Raw genomic sequence first — 16481 nt, 5'->3', positions numbered from 1 at the left:
GCATTTGATTAATTTAAAACCAACATAGAAAAATTTACTGTAGCAGCTTTTTTTTTTTACTAGAGATACTTGCTCTTATAGCTCTTTTGGCAACTAATCAGATTCTTTTTTCAGAAGCATTATTGTGCATGTGGGCAATCTTCAAGGGTTAGGGACTTGAGCGGGTTGGGCTCCACCCTTTGTAGACCTCAGGTTCCTGTACAAAGAGCTACTTTAATGTTTTGTCCGCAGTGGTTATTGCAGTGCCTGGAGTATAGTAACCACTCAATAAGTGTTACTTACTATGAGTATTACCACGTTTACTGTGCGCTGCACCAGCCAAGAAGGTTGTTGATACTTTGATTTGTGGTATCAAAACAATAAATTGTTCTCTTTTTTTCCAGATCAAATGCAAATTTATATTGTGCTAGTGAGTATGGTTTTTCAAACTACATGTAGACACAACTGACTGTTTTCCTGGAGCTTCTCATTCTAGGGAGACACCCCTAATTGATGACCCTTGCCCAGTACCCTTTCCAAAACTCTCTACCCTTCCTTCTCACTGTGATCTTTCTGTCTCTAGGACTGCCTATGGCTGAGGTAGCAGTGAGAAAAGCTCTCAGGTGAGAGTCTTACCCCCTGATATTATCTGGGGTACACCTGATTTAATGTTTTCTCTCACTTCTTGACATTGCCTGAGGATTTTGTTTTACTTCTTAACATTGTGATATCCTGGAGAAAGAAGCCTCTGTATCTTTCTTACTTATATGTGAGGATAGGCTATGGTTTGTTACAACATATTTTCAAAAATGATGAAATGGAAAATATTTTTCTGAAATAACCTTTTCACTTACCTGTTCTTAGTGAATTTAAATTTTTATTGAAAGCCCTTGCGGGGCGCCTGGGTGGCTCAGTCGGTTAAGCGGCCGACTTCGGCTCAGGTCATGATCTTGCGGTCCGTGAGTTCGAGCCCCGCGTCGGGCTCTGTGCTGACAGCTCAGAGCCTGGAGCCTGTTTCAGATTCTGTGTCTCCCTCTCTCTGACCCTCCCCCATTCATGCTCTCTCTCTGTCTCAAAAATAAATAAACGTTAAAAAAAAAATTTTTTTTTTAAAGAAAGCCCTTGCTTTTCATAGTTTCTCTTTCATTTTCTCTCTCCCACTCTTTGTCTCTGCTTGTTTTTCCAGAAGGTGCACTTTCGTCCTTGTTCATTTTTAAGCAGCTTGGAAAGCTGCTGTTTGATGATGCCTGACATTGTTTTGGAGGAAGAAAACCAACAGTGAGATCAAGAATTGTAAGAATTCCAAATGTGTAAAGAAAGGTTGCTGCTCTGGTTTTGAGTGCTTGAGATGATCTAGGAAGTTGATGTGTGGGAGAAGACGGCAAGATCGGGGACACTTGCCCTAACAGAGAGCAAGACTTCTCAGAAAGCTGCAGTAATAAGATAATGGTAGTGGCATGTGGAGAAAGATAGTAGAACAGTAGTGGAACAGAATGGAGAACTTAGAATTATAGCCACATGTATAGGGTAGCCTGAGATATGGCAGAGGTGGCATTACAGATTAGTAGGGAAAAAGATTGTTCAAAAATGGTGCTGGAAAATTGACTATCCGCACAGGAAGAAAATTAATTGGATCCTTCTCACCAAGCTCAAGAATCCATTTCATGTAGATTGAGGACTTATATGTGAGGGACAGAGACAAAACTCCTAAACATTTATAAGAAATACATAAAGTTATACTTAAGACCCTAGGGTAGGACAGGATTTTCATAAATAAAACATAAAAGTACAACCTGTAAAATAAATATTGATAAATTAAACCTTATTAAATTTAGGAACTTGCATTCATCAAAAGACAGCATAAAGAAAGTAAACAAACATGCCACAGGGTAGGAGATGTTTAGTTTAATATTTAGAATATCCAGAATATTTACTTTTTCTAAGCTAAACAGGTTAACTACTACTTCTCTATGACCTAATATCTATAATCACTGGTCATTAGCAGTATCTTGGAACAGCTCCCTCTCCCCCAGCCTTATCTGAGACTAATTGGTCCTGCAAATTTAATGTTAAAGTTGAGTCATTACAGAAAGTTTTCTGAGTTACAAAGTCTCCATCAGGCAGTCATCTATAAAATCTACTTCAGCTCAAAACTTAAAGGATCAAGCTACCTCTTTTAGGGAAACTCAATAGAAAGTTACACCTTTCTAGTATTTTTTATTTCTATACTGCTCAATAATATTTCCCTAACAATATTTCTGTAATATTCAAATTCATATATTTCTTGTATCAAACTGCATCAATAACAGCAACAGAAATTCTAACAATCCCAAAAGTGATTAAATTAATAGTTACATCTGCATGTTTGGATTTTATTTCTTAATATAAAATACCTATTGGTTATTTATCCATTTGATTCCTTAGAGAGTTCTTATTTACTGTTTTGAGAAGAAAGATTAGAACTCTAGACTTTTCACATGCAATAATTGTGGGGTTTTGTTTTTGTTTTTGTTTTTGTTTTTGTTTTTGAGAAGGAGAGAGAGCCCGCAAGCAGGGCAGGGGCAAAGAGAGAGGAGGGGGACAGAGGATCTAAAAGCAGGCTCTAGGATCTACACTGACAGGAAACAGCCTGATGAAGGGCTCAACTTAGGAACCTGAGATCATGACCTGAGCAGAAGTCAAAAGCTTAAACCTCTTGAGCCACCCAGGTGCCCCAATAATTGTGTTTTTAATAATAGTCAGTAGATTTTCTGGTACCCGTGAAGTGATGCATTTTTCTTCCTTTCCTGTTAGTTGGAACCAAACAATAACTGGGAAAAAAGACCAGAGTGTTCTTCTGAATCACTGACACTGGTGACCTGGTATCATTGTAGCAGGTGGTACAGTATGTGCTCTCACAGGATTTTGACTCTTTGGAGGCAGGGGCCAGTTCTTTTATGTTTGTCAGTCACAGTTTCATGCCTCCATTTCTTTCTCATTGCCATTTTGGCAATAAAATAATCTGAAAGAATTAATGATAATAGATGTGGGTATTTAATAGTAGATAGAATAATATGGAAAGTTACCAGAGAGTAAAAAAGTTTCAAAGAGATCAGTGCTTGAAATACTTTAGTTAAGAACTACTGGAAAGTGTTTTATAAAATTGCATTGTCCAGTTTATGATTGAGGGAGGGCCAAGCAAATGGACTGTGTATGCATTTGTGTATATAACACACTTCATGTGGTTCTATATAGTTTTTATATGTATTGCTGGAAATAAATTATATAAAAATTACACAAGAGCTTTTTTTCTCCTATTCACCATGAGACCTGTGCATTCAATAATAAAGTCTTTCTGATTTGTCCAGGAATTAGATCCAAAGTGGATCTCTTTATCCTGAATTCTTGTGGAAGACTTATTGGAATGGGGTTTAGGGACTATTTAGGGGAGCTGTGTCTTTAGACCTAAAGACCTAAAGACACCAGGCGGGGGGAGGGGGTGGGGGCTGTTTCATTAATAGTGCTTTGCATTCAAGTGATCCTGACCCAGGAGACCAGCACACTTTTTGGTCTATAGATGCTTTTCCTCAATTTTTACAAATGAGGGCACTATTTTTTCTATTAATAAAAAGCTGAAATATCTCATTTTCTAATTTAATGAGGACTTTAAAACATAAATTGATGTATTTATGGGTACCATGTTATTAGCCCACTTTAGTAATGTAGTCTCCTTACTTCTTTGCTAGTGCTGGTGTTTGCCTTTCAACCTGTGAGGTGTGTTAGCACCTGGGCAGGGTTTTGCTCCTCACATTGCCGCTGGTAACAGAAGTATAGTTGATGATAGCAATCTAGTGCTCTGTATCTAAGGTTGATCTCACACCTTTCTCAGATAGCCACCTTCTTTTTCAGCATAATGTGACTGGGAGCTATCCAAAAAGGTGTGATTCCCACCTCCCTGAGAGGTGAACCAAGCTGTTACAACCCAAGGGTCTTGATAATTCCAGGGGAAGTCTTGTTTCCAAATTGAAATGTTTCTGCTAATTGATTTTGGTACCTGTAATTGAAGAAGCTGGTGCAGCATATCCAGATATGCTTAGCCTAGTAACTGTGTCTTCTAAAGAGGGTAGAATCTGCACAAGACACTACCAAAGATGAGTTTTGATTTCTGATATTTTTCAAGTAGCCTGGTTTCTCCCCACCTGATAGAAGTTGCTGCATCTTTCCAAACAGGTTCTCTAATGATCTTGCTTCACCATGGCTACAAATATGGAGGGGCTGGTTCAGCACAGAGTGGGGACCCAGCAGGTGGCTGAGGTGAGTGACAGGGGCTAGCACAATAGCTGGCACCCTTGCTTTTGAAAGGAAAAGTACATCCGTGTCCTCTGTTGTTTGAAAACCGTCCCAATGAAGTCAGCATGAAGTCCAAATCCAAAGCAGGATGCTGCCATGGAAGAAAAAAAAGACGACAAGAACATTTACTCCTAACATTTCTTTACATGAGGAGGGTGGCCTAGCTGCATACAATAAGGTGACTTTTAAAAAGTTTACCTTAAGGGGTGCCTGGGTGACTCAGTTAAGTGTCCATCTCTTGATTGTGGCTTAGATCATGATCTCGCGGTTTGTGAATTCAAGCCCTGTGTCAGGCTCTGCACTGTCAGTGCAGAGCCTGCTTGGGATTCTCTCTCTCTGCCCTTCCCCTGCTTGTGCTGTCTCTCTCTTTCTCTCTCAAAATAAATGAGTACACTTAAAAAAAAAAAAAAAAAAAAAGCTTACCTTAAACCAGAAACGAAAAGAATCCAGTAGTTAATCAAACTTGTGATTGTAGTTTTAACTCCAAGCCTCTGTCTTAGTTTCTTGCATACTTGATACTTTGTTAATACTGTGATATGGTAGAAAGCCCAGTTCAGTGCAATTTGCAGTCATTATTGACCAACTACCATGTGCTAGGGATTTGGGGAAGTGCTGAGAAATCTGGAGGTAAATGAGCCATTGGTCCTCCTATAGCGGTCTCAGAGCCTAGTGAAGGAGTAATTGAAAATCAGGGTGAGAAGTGTAACTCCATGTGAGGAAGGTGATCCTGGAGGGGGTGTTGAATAACATGTAAACATTTATCAGACCCAAAGAAGTGGGATGAAGAACTCTGCAGCTGATACTGGGGAGGGCATCCTAAGTCAGAAACCTGTATCACGTCAGGACAGTGACATGAAATAGCTGGTATGTTCGGGCAACTTGAGGTGTAAAGGAGAAAAGTTGGGCCAAATCTTTTCACTCTGGACCAGGCCTATGCAAGGGCTTTAGTCCATGCAACAACTGTTTAAAGTTGGTATGATCATTATTCCCATTTCATAGGTGAGGAAACCAAGGCTCAACGACAGAAGCGATTGGCCAAGGCTACACTGATCTAGTTCTATTTCACTTCTTCCAGAGTTCCTTCAGTAAATCATGCATCATACTGTAACCAGGAACTATTAGAAGGATTCAGATTTGTACTTTTGAACCAATATTCATATCTCTAAGGCAAAAATACAAATTTACCAAACAATGAGCATTTAAAGAAAGAATTTAAAAAGATTAAGTACACACATTCCAGTTTAAACCAATAAAAATGGTGAGCAGATTTTCTAAATTTTGGATCAACCATTAACTTTAAGGGCCATATTCCCCCAGTAAATAATGATTAATATTCACTGAAGATGAAAACAGATAGATTTCATAAATTTTTTAATATTATATTTTTGAAAGGGTTATTAGAGCTGTGGAAGTATTAGGTTTAAAATGCCTGGGGCGCCTGGGTGGCGCAGTCGGTTAAGCGTCCGACTTCAGCCAGGTCACGATCTCGCGGTCTGTGAGTTCGAGCCCCGCGTCAGGCTCTGGGCTGATGACTCGGAGCCTGGAGCCTGTTTCAGATTCTGTGTCTCCCTCTCTCTCTGCCCCTCCCCCGTTCATGCTCTGTCTCTCTCTGTCCCAAAAATAAATAAAAAACGTTGAAAAAAATAAATAAATAAAAAAAATAAAATAAAATAAAATGCCTGTGTTTATTTGTTGCTTTAGTTTGTAGTAGGAATAATTAGCCTGGAAATCATTATATTGGTTTTTCAAATAGTTAGGGTTATTTTGCATTTGATACAGTTTCCAGCTGTTTTGGAGACTGATGTATGGATTACTAGGAGAATCATTAATTCTTCAGGGGAAGAGATTAGTATAGGAATTTACAGTAGTAATCTATAGTAACCAATAGTGTATGTGATCAAAAACTTTGCTAGTTAAAATTTTCTGTCAGATATTATTTCCTTAAGGAAATGGAATTTCATATATTAGTGCAACTATTATTTCCCATGGCAAAAAAAGTGCATTTTTAGGACACTTCCAAAATAATAGAAGGCATTCTTCCTTTGGAGCACAAAAGCAATCTTATTTAAAATATTCCCTAGATTTCTTTGCAGTTAGTTTAGTGGATAAGTATGTGTATTTTGTTCTTTGAAATTTTAAGCTTAATAACTTTAAACTACATATAATAACTATCTATAATATTATATGTTCTAAAACAGTAAGAGAGCCTACAGTTCCATCATTTCAGTACTAAGTAGTAATTGAGTGGGAGTGAAGTATCTAAATTGAGTTATTAACAGTCACTTTTGGATAGTTGTTTATACGATCAGTAGACAATGAGGGAGCACACCCCTTCTCTGCCTGTGGGCCCCAGAGGGCACACAGGTGAATAAATAAGCGGGGGTTGTCTACTTACAAGGGCCCTGTGTCATGGGGGTCAGGCATGAGACAGGCCATGCTAGAGGAGTACATAGGAAAGGACAGGCTTTCCATAGTAGGAAAGAGGATCTGCAGGGATCAGACAGACTGGGATTTAAATTCGGGCCTTTCCATTTGGTCTCTGGGTGACTGCCTTGTTCCTCAGTTTCCTCAAATAGAAAATGGGAATAATAATAACCTGTCTATCTCATGGGATTGTTGTGAGAAGTCATTGAAATAAAAACGTATAAAGAGCTTTAGTAGGTGCCATGCTTTTGCTCCGTAAATGCAATACAGCAACATTGTCAGTCATGTAAATGATTCTGTCAAGTCCGTAGATCACCTTTTTCTCTATAGACCAGATAAGTCACAAATACCAAGGTTAACTACGAAAGTTGGAGAATACAAAGTAACAACTTGATGGCTTATAATCTCAAATTTACTCAGTTATTCAGAGAGACAGTTTAATATAGTTGTCAAGACTGTAGACTCTAGAATCAGATGGCTAGATTTGAATCCTGACCCTGCCACGTGTAGACTCTGTGACTTCTGTGTCTTTTGGAATTGTCTATGAAGAATTAGTTTTGATTCTTTTTTAAATGTCTGGTAGAACTCAGCAATGAAGCTGTCTGGACTTGGGCTTTTCTTTGCAGGTAGTTTTTTGGTTACTAGTTCAGTCTTTTTCACTTATTATATAGGTCTATTCATACTGTCTATTTCTACTCAAGTCCATTTCAATAGTTTGTCTTTTTGAGAATTTGTTCATTTCATCTAAGTTATCTAATATGTTAGCATACAATTGTTTACAGTATTCCTTTAAAATCATTTTTATTTCTGTAAGTTCAGTAGCAGTTCTCTTCATTTCTGATTGTAGTAATTTTAATCTTTTTCTTGGTCAGTCTAGCTAAAGATTCATTTGTTGATCTTTTCAAAGAATCACCTTTTGGTTTCATTGATTTTTCTCAATTGTTTATGTATTCTCTGTTTCACTAATTTCCACTCTAAAACCCTAAAAAGATAACATTTTGCATCCACTAGAATGGATAAGTCAGATAACAAGTGTTGGTGAGGATATGGAATAATTGGAAACCTCCTATATTGCTGGTGGGAATGTAAAATGGTGTAGCCATTTTGGAAAACAGTCTGGCAGTTCCTCAAAAAGTTAAACACACTTACCATATAACTCAGCAATTCCATTCCTAGGTATATAGTTGAACCCCTTGAACAGGGGTTGGGGTGCCAACCACCATACAACTAAAAATCGGTTTATAACTTTGACTCCCCAGAATTTAAACTATAGCCTACTGTTGGCCGGAAGCCTTACCAACAACATGAAAAATTGATTAATATATTTTTTATGTTGTATGCGTTACATACTATATTCTTACAGTAGTACCTAGCTTTTTCTTTTTCTCAGTATTTCTAGGCTATGCATTTCATGTGCAAGTTTTTGTGTTTTTTTTTCAAGTTTATTTTTTAAGAGAGAGAGGGTGTGAGCAGGGAAGGGGCAGAGAGGGAGGAGAGAGAGAGAATCCCAAGCAGGTTATGCACTGTCAGTGCAAAGCCTGATGCAGGGCTCGAACTCCTGAACTGTGAGGTCATGACCTGAGCCAAGATCAAGAGTCAGATGCTTAACCAACTGAGTGAGCCACCCAGGTGCCTCATGTATGAGTTTTTTTAAAATTGTCACAAATCTATAAAAAATTTCCCAAAGTTTTTATGGGAAAAAAAATCTGTGCATCAGTGAACCATGTAGTTCAAACCTGTGTTGTTCAAGGGTCAAGTATATACCCAAAAGAAACAAAAACGTATGTCCACACAAAAACTTGTACACAAGCATCTATAGCAGCATTATTAAAAATAGCCAAAAGGTAGAAACAGCCAATGTCCACCAACTGACAAATGGTTAACAAAATGTGGTATATACATATAGTAGAATATTAGTCAACCATAAAAAAGGAATGAGATACTGACATACGCTAACAACATGAGTGACCCTTGACAACATCATACTAAGTGAAGAAGCCAGTCACAAAAGACCACATATTGCATTATTCCATTAATATGTCCAGAAACGGGAAGTCTACAGAGATGGAAAGTAGACTTGTGGTTGGTTAGGGCTGCGTTATGGGGGTGATACCTAAAGAGGTTTCTTTCTGAGGTAATAAAATGTTCTAAAATTGACTGTGGTGATAGTTGCATATATCTGCGAATATACTAAAAACCGCTTAATTGTATACTTCACCTGTGTAGATTATTTGGTAGGTGAATTATATCTCAGTAAAACTGTTTTTAAAAAACAGTACAGGGGCGCCTGGGTGGCGCAGTCGGTTAAGCATCCGACTTCAGCCAGGTCACGATCTCGCGGTCCGTGAGTTCGAGCCCCGCGTCAGGCTCTGGGCTGATGGCTCGGAGCCTGGAGCCTGTTTCCGATTCTGTGTCTCCCTCTCTCTCTGCCCCTCCCCCATTCATGCTCTGTCTCTCTCTGTCCCAAAAATAAATAAAAAACGTTGAAAAAAAAATTAAAAAAAAAAACAGTACATAAGCAACCAGATGCCACTGCCAAAATTAGGAAGTATTTTGCAAGATAAAACCAAAGGGCACCTGGGTGGCTCAGTCAGTTAAGCATCTGACATCGGCTCAGGTCATGATCTCAGGACTCAAGACTTCGAGCCCCACATCGGCCTCTGTGCTGACAGCCCAGAGCCTGGAACCTGCTTCAGATTCTGTGTCCCCCTCTCTTTCTGCCCCTCCCCTTCTCATGCTCTGTCTCTCTCTCTCTCTTCCTCTCAAAAATAAATAAATGCTAAAAAATAAATAAATAAATAAAGGAATTTGTGATCGTTTTCACTTATTAATTAGAATTACATACTTTCCAAAATACTAAAGCATGATTCACATGTATAGTAAACTATGTTTTAAAAAAAATTGTATATATAGTTTGATTCCAGTTTGTAAAGTATTTATACTAAATGTTTATAGCTATATAGCATGTACTATGTAATACCATGTGCCAGGTATTATGCTCAGTTTATCATTTCATTTAATATTTCCATTAACACTACCAGGAAAGTATTATTTTCCCCAATTTAAATAAGAGGAAACTGAGAAATAGACGGATTTCTTTGTCAGGTTTCAAACTCATATGTGAGTGACATCAGAATCCAGGCCTTTAATCACTATCCATTAAGTTCATTTTTTAAAATACCTTAAATGTTGGGGCACCTGGGTGGCTCAGTCGGTTGAGTGACTGACTTCAGCTCAGGTCATGATCTTGCAGTTTGTGAGTTCGAGCCCCATGTCGGGCTCTGTGCTGACGGCTCAGAGCCTGGAGCCTGCCTTGGATTTTGTGTCTCCCTCTCTCTGCCCCTTCCCCGCTCATGCTCTGTCTCTCTCTGTCTCTCAAAAACGAATAAATGTTAAAAAAAAATTTTTTTTTTTTTAAATACCTTAACTGTTAATAGTATTTTTAGTTTTCTAGGTTATGGAAAATTGTCTTTATACCCCCATTTTCCAAGTTTTAATTGTAATGCTCTTATTTAAACAATTCAACAAAATTTATGATTTTTTTTCCCATGGTCAGTGTCAGAAGCATGGCAAAATTCAACCTCCTGCAAAATCTGTGTGCTGTGGAGTTGACTATGAAACTTGATAGAGAATTGTAACTATAGCAGTGGGAGATTGAATCATATCTAATAGTAGCATTAGTTTTGCTTTTCATATATGAAATAAATGAATTTTTTTTAAAGATTTCCCTCTATAGCTGGAAATATAAAACACACAGACTCAGTGTTTCTTCATATTGCCTAAATGAAAGAAAGACAGTTTTAAACTCTATGTTTTGAGTCAGAGAAATTTAGGAGTTAACTTGTTGAAGCACTTTGAGTTACTTACTGGTAGAAAGAGACCATTCATGCACCCAAACTGTAAGTTGAGTGTATGTTTACACAGTGGAAGTGAGGTGGCTTCACAGATCTTGGCAAGGCCTTTTCCTGGGCCCTGGGCTGTCTAAGGGCCTCTCAATCATCAGATGCTCTTCGAATAGGAAGGTCCTGTCACCACTGAGAAAATATGATCCCATTACTCTTTTTATCATCAGGGCTTGCATCACCATTGGAGAAAACAGCACATCCGTGCAAGGGGATGTTTAAAAACATAGGGCTCTCCCAGTTCTTGAACAAAGCTCTCTGTATTGGCAGAGCTACATACTCAAGTGGGAAAAAGCAAAGTCATTGCTCAGGTTTCAGGTTTCCAGTGTCCTGAAAAGACCAACTCATTACATTAAATTCTGTTATTCTGCCCTCTTAAAAACTGGACAGTTAAGTTTTAATTTTCTTGTCAAAGTGTAGTACATATACATAGATTTAAAAGTTGACCAGTACTGTGTTTGGTTTGAAATAGGAAACCGCAAGCTCCTGAACCATCCCTACCCCCTCCTTATCCCCAAGTCTCCCTCTCTAAATTCATTTTTTTCTGTTATTTAACTCCTTATTTCTAAAAATATCCTTACTCTGGTTTTTTTTTGGTTTTTTGGTTTTTTTTTGTTTTTGTTTTTTAACTCAGTGTTAGACATCGTCCTTTTTTGAGGAAGGAGGGTTTTTTGTTTTTTGGGTTTTTTTGTAGTAAAATATGAAATTTACCATTATAACCATTTTTGTGTCCAGTTCTGTGACACTAAATTCACATTCACATTATTCTGCAGCTATCACCATCATCCATCTCCAGAACTTTTTCATCTTCCCAAACTGAAGCTATACCCCTTAAACACTAACTGCCATTCCCTCTTCCCCTTTCCCCCAGCAACCACCATATTCTCTATGAATTTGACTACTCTAGGTACCTCATATAAGTGGAATCATATAATATCTGTAAGTTTAATAGGCTTATTTCATTTAGCATAATCTTCTCAAGGCTCATCCATGTTGTGGTATGTATCAGAATTTTCTTCCTTTTGGGGGGTGCCTGACTGAGTCAGTAGAGCATGCAACTCTTAATGTTAGGGTCGTGAGTTCAAGCCCCACCTTGGGTGTGGAGCTTACTTTAAAAAAAAAAAAAAAGAATTATCTTCCTTTTTTTGTTGTTTGTTTGATTTTTTGAGAGCTTGACATGCACCCTACCAGGGGAGGGGCAGAGAGAGAATCTTAAGCAGGCTCCATACACAGGGCAGATCTCATCACGGGGCTCAATCTCACAGCCATTAGATTGTGACCTGAGCTGAAATCAAGGGTCAGACATTTAACCAACTGAGCCACCCCAGCGTCCCTGTTTTCACTCTCTTGGTAGTGTCCTTTGATGCAAAAAGGTTTTTAGTTTTGACAAAGTTCAGTTTATCCATTTTTTTCTTTTGTTACCTGTGCTTTTAGTGTCATATCCATGAAATAATTGCCAAATCCAATGTCATGCTTTTCTCCTATATTTTCTTCTACGAGTTTTATAGTTTTTGGCTCTTACGTTTAGGTTTGTAACCCATTTGTCTATGGAATAACAAAAGGGGCCAACTTCATTCTTTTGCATGTGGATATTCAGTTTTCTTGGCACCGTTTGTTGAAAAAACTGTCCTTGCCCCATTGAGTGGTCTTAGCATCCGGCATCCTTTTTGAAAATCGTTTGACATATATGCATGGATTTATTTCTGGGCTTTTTTTTTACCATCTTAACCATTTTTAAATATACACAGTAATGTTAAGTTTATTCACATTGTTGTGCAGTGGATCTCCACAGCTTTTTTGTTTTGTAAAACTAAACCTCTGTATCCACTAAACAGCAACTCCCCTTCTTCCCCCTCTTCCCAGCCCCTGGCAGCCACCATTCTATGAATTTGACTACTTTTTCTATTTTGTGTAAATGGAATTTTATAGAACTTGTCTTTTTGTGTCTGGCTTAGTTGTAGCATAATATCTTCAAGGTTCTGAGCTCTCTGTTCTGTTCCACTGGTCTGTATGTTTGTTTTTATCCCACTACCACACAGATTTGATTACTGTAGCTTTGTAGTAACTTTTGAAATTAGGAAGTGTGAAACATTGAACATTGTTCTAATTTTTCAAGATTGGTTTAGCTATTTGGGTCCCTTGACATTCCATATAAAAGTTACGGTGTATTTTTCCATTTCTATAAAAAACATTGTTGGGATTTGAATCCCTAGGGATTACATTGAATCTAGATGGCTTTGGGTAATATTGGCATCTTAAAAATTTGAAATCTTCCAATACATAAACATAGTATGTCTCCCATTTATTTATGTATTTAATTTCTTTCAGCTCTGTTCTGTAGTTTTCAGGAAGTCTTTTACTTCCTTTGGGTATCTTTATTTTTAAGCATTTTGTTATTTTTGGAATTGTTTTCTTAATTTCCTTTTATCATTGTTCTTAGTGTATAGAAATGCAACTGATTATTATGTGTTCTTTTTGTATCCTGCAACTTTGATGAATTGTTCATTAGTTATGAGAGTTTGTGAGAGAGAGAGGGATATTCAGTTTTCTGTGTGTGTGTGTGTAATCTTGTATTTATCTTTCTAGCCTAACTGCTCTGGCCAGAATTTCCGATACAGTGTTTAGTAGAAGTGGCAAAAGAGGGCATCCTTATCTTCCTGATCTTAGAGGAAAAGTTTTCAGTGTTTCGTCATAGAATAGGATACTAGTTGTGGGTTTTTTCATGTATGACCTTTATTATGTCAAGATAGTTGTTTTCTTTTTTTTTTTTTTTTAATGTTTATTCCTTCATTTTGAGAGAGAGAGAGAGAGAGAGAGAGCGCATGAGCAGGGAAGGGGCAGAGAGAAGGAAAGAGAATCCCAAGCAGGCTCCTCATTGTCAGTGCAGAGCCTGGTGCAGAGCTCGATCTCAAGAACCATGAGATCATGACCTGAGCCGGAATTAAGAGTTGGGGATGTTTAACCAACTGAGCAACCCAGGTGCCCCAAGTTAGTTTCTTTCTATTCCTGCTTTGCTAAATGTTTTTATCATGGAGTGTTGAGTTTTGGGAAATAATTTTTCTCTATTAATTGAAATGATCTTGGGTTTTTTTTTCCCCCTTTCATTCTGTTAATGTGGTATATTTAACTGATTAATTTTTATGTGTCAAACTATCCTTGCATTCCAGGAATAAATCCCATTTGGTCATGGTATATAATATTTTTAACAAGCTGCTGATACCAATTTGCTAGTTATTTTGTTGAGGAATTTTGCACTGATATTCATAAGGGATACTGGGCTGTAGTAATGTGTGTCTGACTCAGATGTCAGGTAATGCTAACCTCATAGAATAAATTTGGGAGTGTTCCTTCCTCTTCATTTTTTTTGGAAGAATTTGAGAAGAATTGTCATTAATTCTCCTCTAAATGTTTGCTAGAATTCACCTGGACTGGTCCAGGGCCTTTTTTTTTTTTTTTTTTTTTTTTTTTTTTTTTTTTGAGAGAGGTGTTGATTAATGTTTCATTCTTATTATAGATCTATTCAGATTTTCTCTTCTTCATGAGTCATTGTTGATAGGGTTGTATGGCTCTAGAAATTTGCCCATTTCATTCGGGTTGCCCAGTTTGTTGGCATGCACTTATTCATAGTACTCACTTAGAATCCATTTTATTTCTGCAAAATCAGTAGTAATGTTTCCAGCTTTCATTTCTGGTATTAGATATTTTTGACTTACCATTATGGATGAAGAAATTTTAGTTTTCATTTGGCACCTCACATTCCCATCTTTCTTCCCCCCTTAATCTTCTCGTTAAATTGTATTCTCTTTGCATTAATTAATGTTCTATTACCCAATTAGGACACTGGTACACATACTTTTCTTAGTATCTCCAATAAATTCTAAAACCCTGTTTTCTGTACAGTTACATCAGAGGAATTTTCAGTTTCCTTTTTTTTTTTTTTTATGAAAACATTCCTTGTAAAGCCCTCTGACCTCTTGCTGTAGTCCTTACTGATTGCTTTTTGAACCTGCTACACAGCTGTTGTCCTTGACTCCTCTCTTATTTTGGATTGTTTCCTTTAATTCATGTTTTTTCCTTAAAAAAAAAGGGGGGGGGGGAAGAAAAAATTCTCCAATAGCTTCCTAGGGTGCATCAGAGATTAATTCTTTTTACATCTTACACGATTGACTCTTGAATAACATGGATTTGAACTGCTCAGTTCTACTTATCTGTGCTTTTTTTTTTTTTTTTTTTTTTTTTTTTTTTAGTAAACACAGTACTGTAAATGTATTTTCTCTTCCTTGTGATTTTTTTTTACTTTTAAAATTTTTATTTTATTTTATTTTATTTTATTTTATTTTATTTTATTTTAAGATTTTAAGTAATCTCTACACCCAGTGTGGGGATCAAACTCATAACCCTGAGATTAAAAGTAACATGCTCTTTGAACTGAGCCAGCCGGGTGCCCCCTGCCTTATGATTTTGTTGTTGTTGTTGCACATATAGCATACAAAGTATGTACTAATCAACTGTTTATGTTATCAGGGTGGTTTTGGGTCAGCTGTAGGCTTTTAGTAGTTAAGTTTCAGGGAAGTCAAAATTATACGTGGATTTCCAACTGTGTGGGGAGTTGACACCCCTAACTCCTACATTGTTCAAGGGCCAACTGTATATCTAAACATGTCTTTATTTACCCCCACATGCTTGATGGATAGTTTGACTAGGAATAGAAATCAGAGTTTTTAGAAAATAATTTTACCTCAGATTTTGAGGCATCCCTTTATTGTCTTCCAGCTTTCAGGGTTGGTTTTAAGAAGGCTATATGTATTTTTGATCCTTACTGGTGACCTTCTATTTCCCCCTCCTTTTCTCTCTCACTATTTCTTTCTTTTTCATTCTCTCTTGATTTTACACTCCCCTCCACCCCTGTTAAGATTTTTTTCATCCCTGTCATTCTGAAATTTCACATTACCTCTTAATGTACTTATTCTTTCATATGTTATACTGGTACTCAGAAAGTCCTTTCAGTCTAGGAAATTATTTTATACCAGTTCTCTTTCGTTCTTTGTTGTTTTTTTTTAAATGTTTATTTATTTTTGAGAGAGAGAGTGAGAGAGAGAATGAGCAGGGGAGGGGCTGAGAGAGAGGGAGACACAGAATCCGAAGCAGGCTCCAGGCTCTGAGCTGTCAGCATAGAGCCCAACACGGGGCTTGAACTCATGAACTATGAGATCATGACCTGAGCTGAATGAAGTCAGATGCTTAACCAACTGAGCCACCCAGGCGCCCCGTCCTTTGTTATTTTTCTAGTCTCTTTCCAGAACTAATTAATTGGAATTTGGATCTCTTAAACTAACCTTTTCATTTACTCATCTTTTCTCCTATTTCCAACTCTGTCTACTTTGTCTGTTTTCAGGGATATTTCCTGATTTAGATCTGTCTTCACAGGGGCACCTGGGTGGCTCAGTCGGTTAAGTGTCCAACTTCAGCTCAGGTCATGATCTCACAGTTTGTGGGTTTGAGTCCCACGTCGGGGTCTATGCTGACAGCTCAGAGCCTGGAGCCTGCTTCGGATTCTGTGTCTCCCTCTCTCTCTGCTGTTCCCCCACTCATGCTCGGTCTCTCCGAAATGGATAAATGTTAAAAAAAATTTTTTAGATCTGTCTTCAGCCCTTACCAGTTGCTTGAGCATATCATTTAATCTTGCTATGCCAGTTTTTCCACTTGTCAGATGGGGTTAATGTTTATACTTGAGAGGATTACTGGGAGACTTAAATGTGTTAATGCATATAAAGCATGGCCCAGAGCAAGTAGTACAGTTGTGGCAAATAGTAAATACCCCGGCTCCTGCTGCTGTTGTATTGTTTC

The 16481-nt window shown here is 37.7% G+C and overlaps 1 protein-coding gene across 2 annotated transcripts in view; it reads left to right on the top strand.

The window, feature by feature from the left end:
- Window positions 1-16481, top strand: part of NR2C2 (nuclear receptor subfamily 2 group C member 2) — a 91844-nt gene that overhangs the window by 9863 nt on the left and 65500 nt on the right. Inside the window, exon 2 of one of the 2 annotated variants that reach the window (XM_019433570.2) lies at window positions 4189-4272. The exons of the other annotated variant lie outside the window; for it this stretch is intronic. Within the exon in view, the coding sequence (XP_019289115.1) occupies window positions 4213-4272 (60 nt within the window). The 5' untranslated portion in view covers window positions 4189-4212. The remainder of the gene's footprint in view (window positions 1-4188; window positions 4273-16481) is intronic. 2 annotated transcript variants of the gene reach the window in all.

The sequence above is a fragment of the Panthera pardus genome, unplaced genomic scaffold, assembly GCF_024362965.1.
Source record: "Panthera pardus isolate Hobbes unplaced genomic scaffold, ASM2436296v1 HiC_scaffold_8, whole genome shotgun sequence".
In the NCBI taxonomy this organism is placed as follows: domain Eukaryota; kingdom Metazoa; phylum Chordata; class Mammalia; order Carnivora; family Felidae; genus Panthera; species Panthera pardus.
The sequence above is the reverse complement of the archived record's forward strand: the minus strand, read 5'-3'. Positions and strand labels throughout refer to the sequence as shown.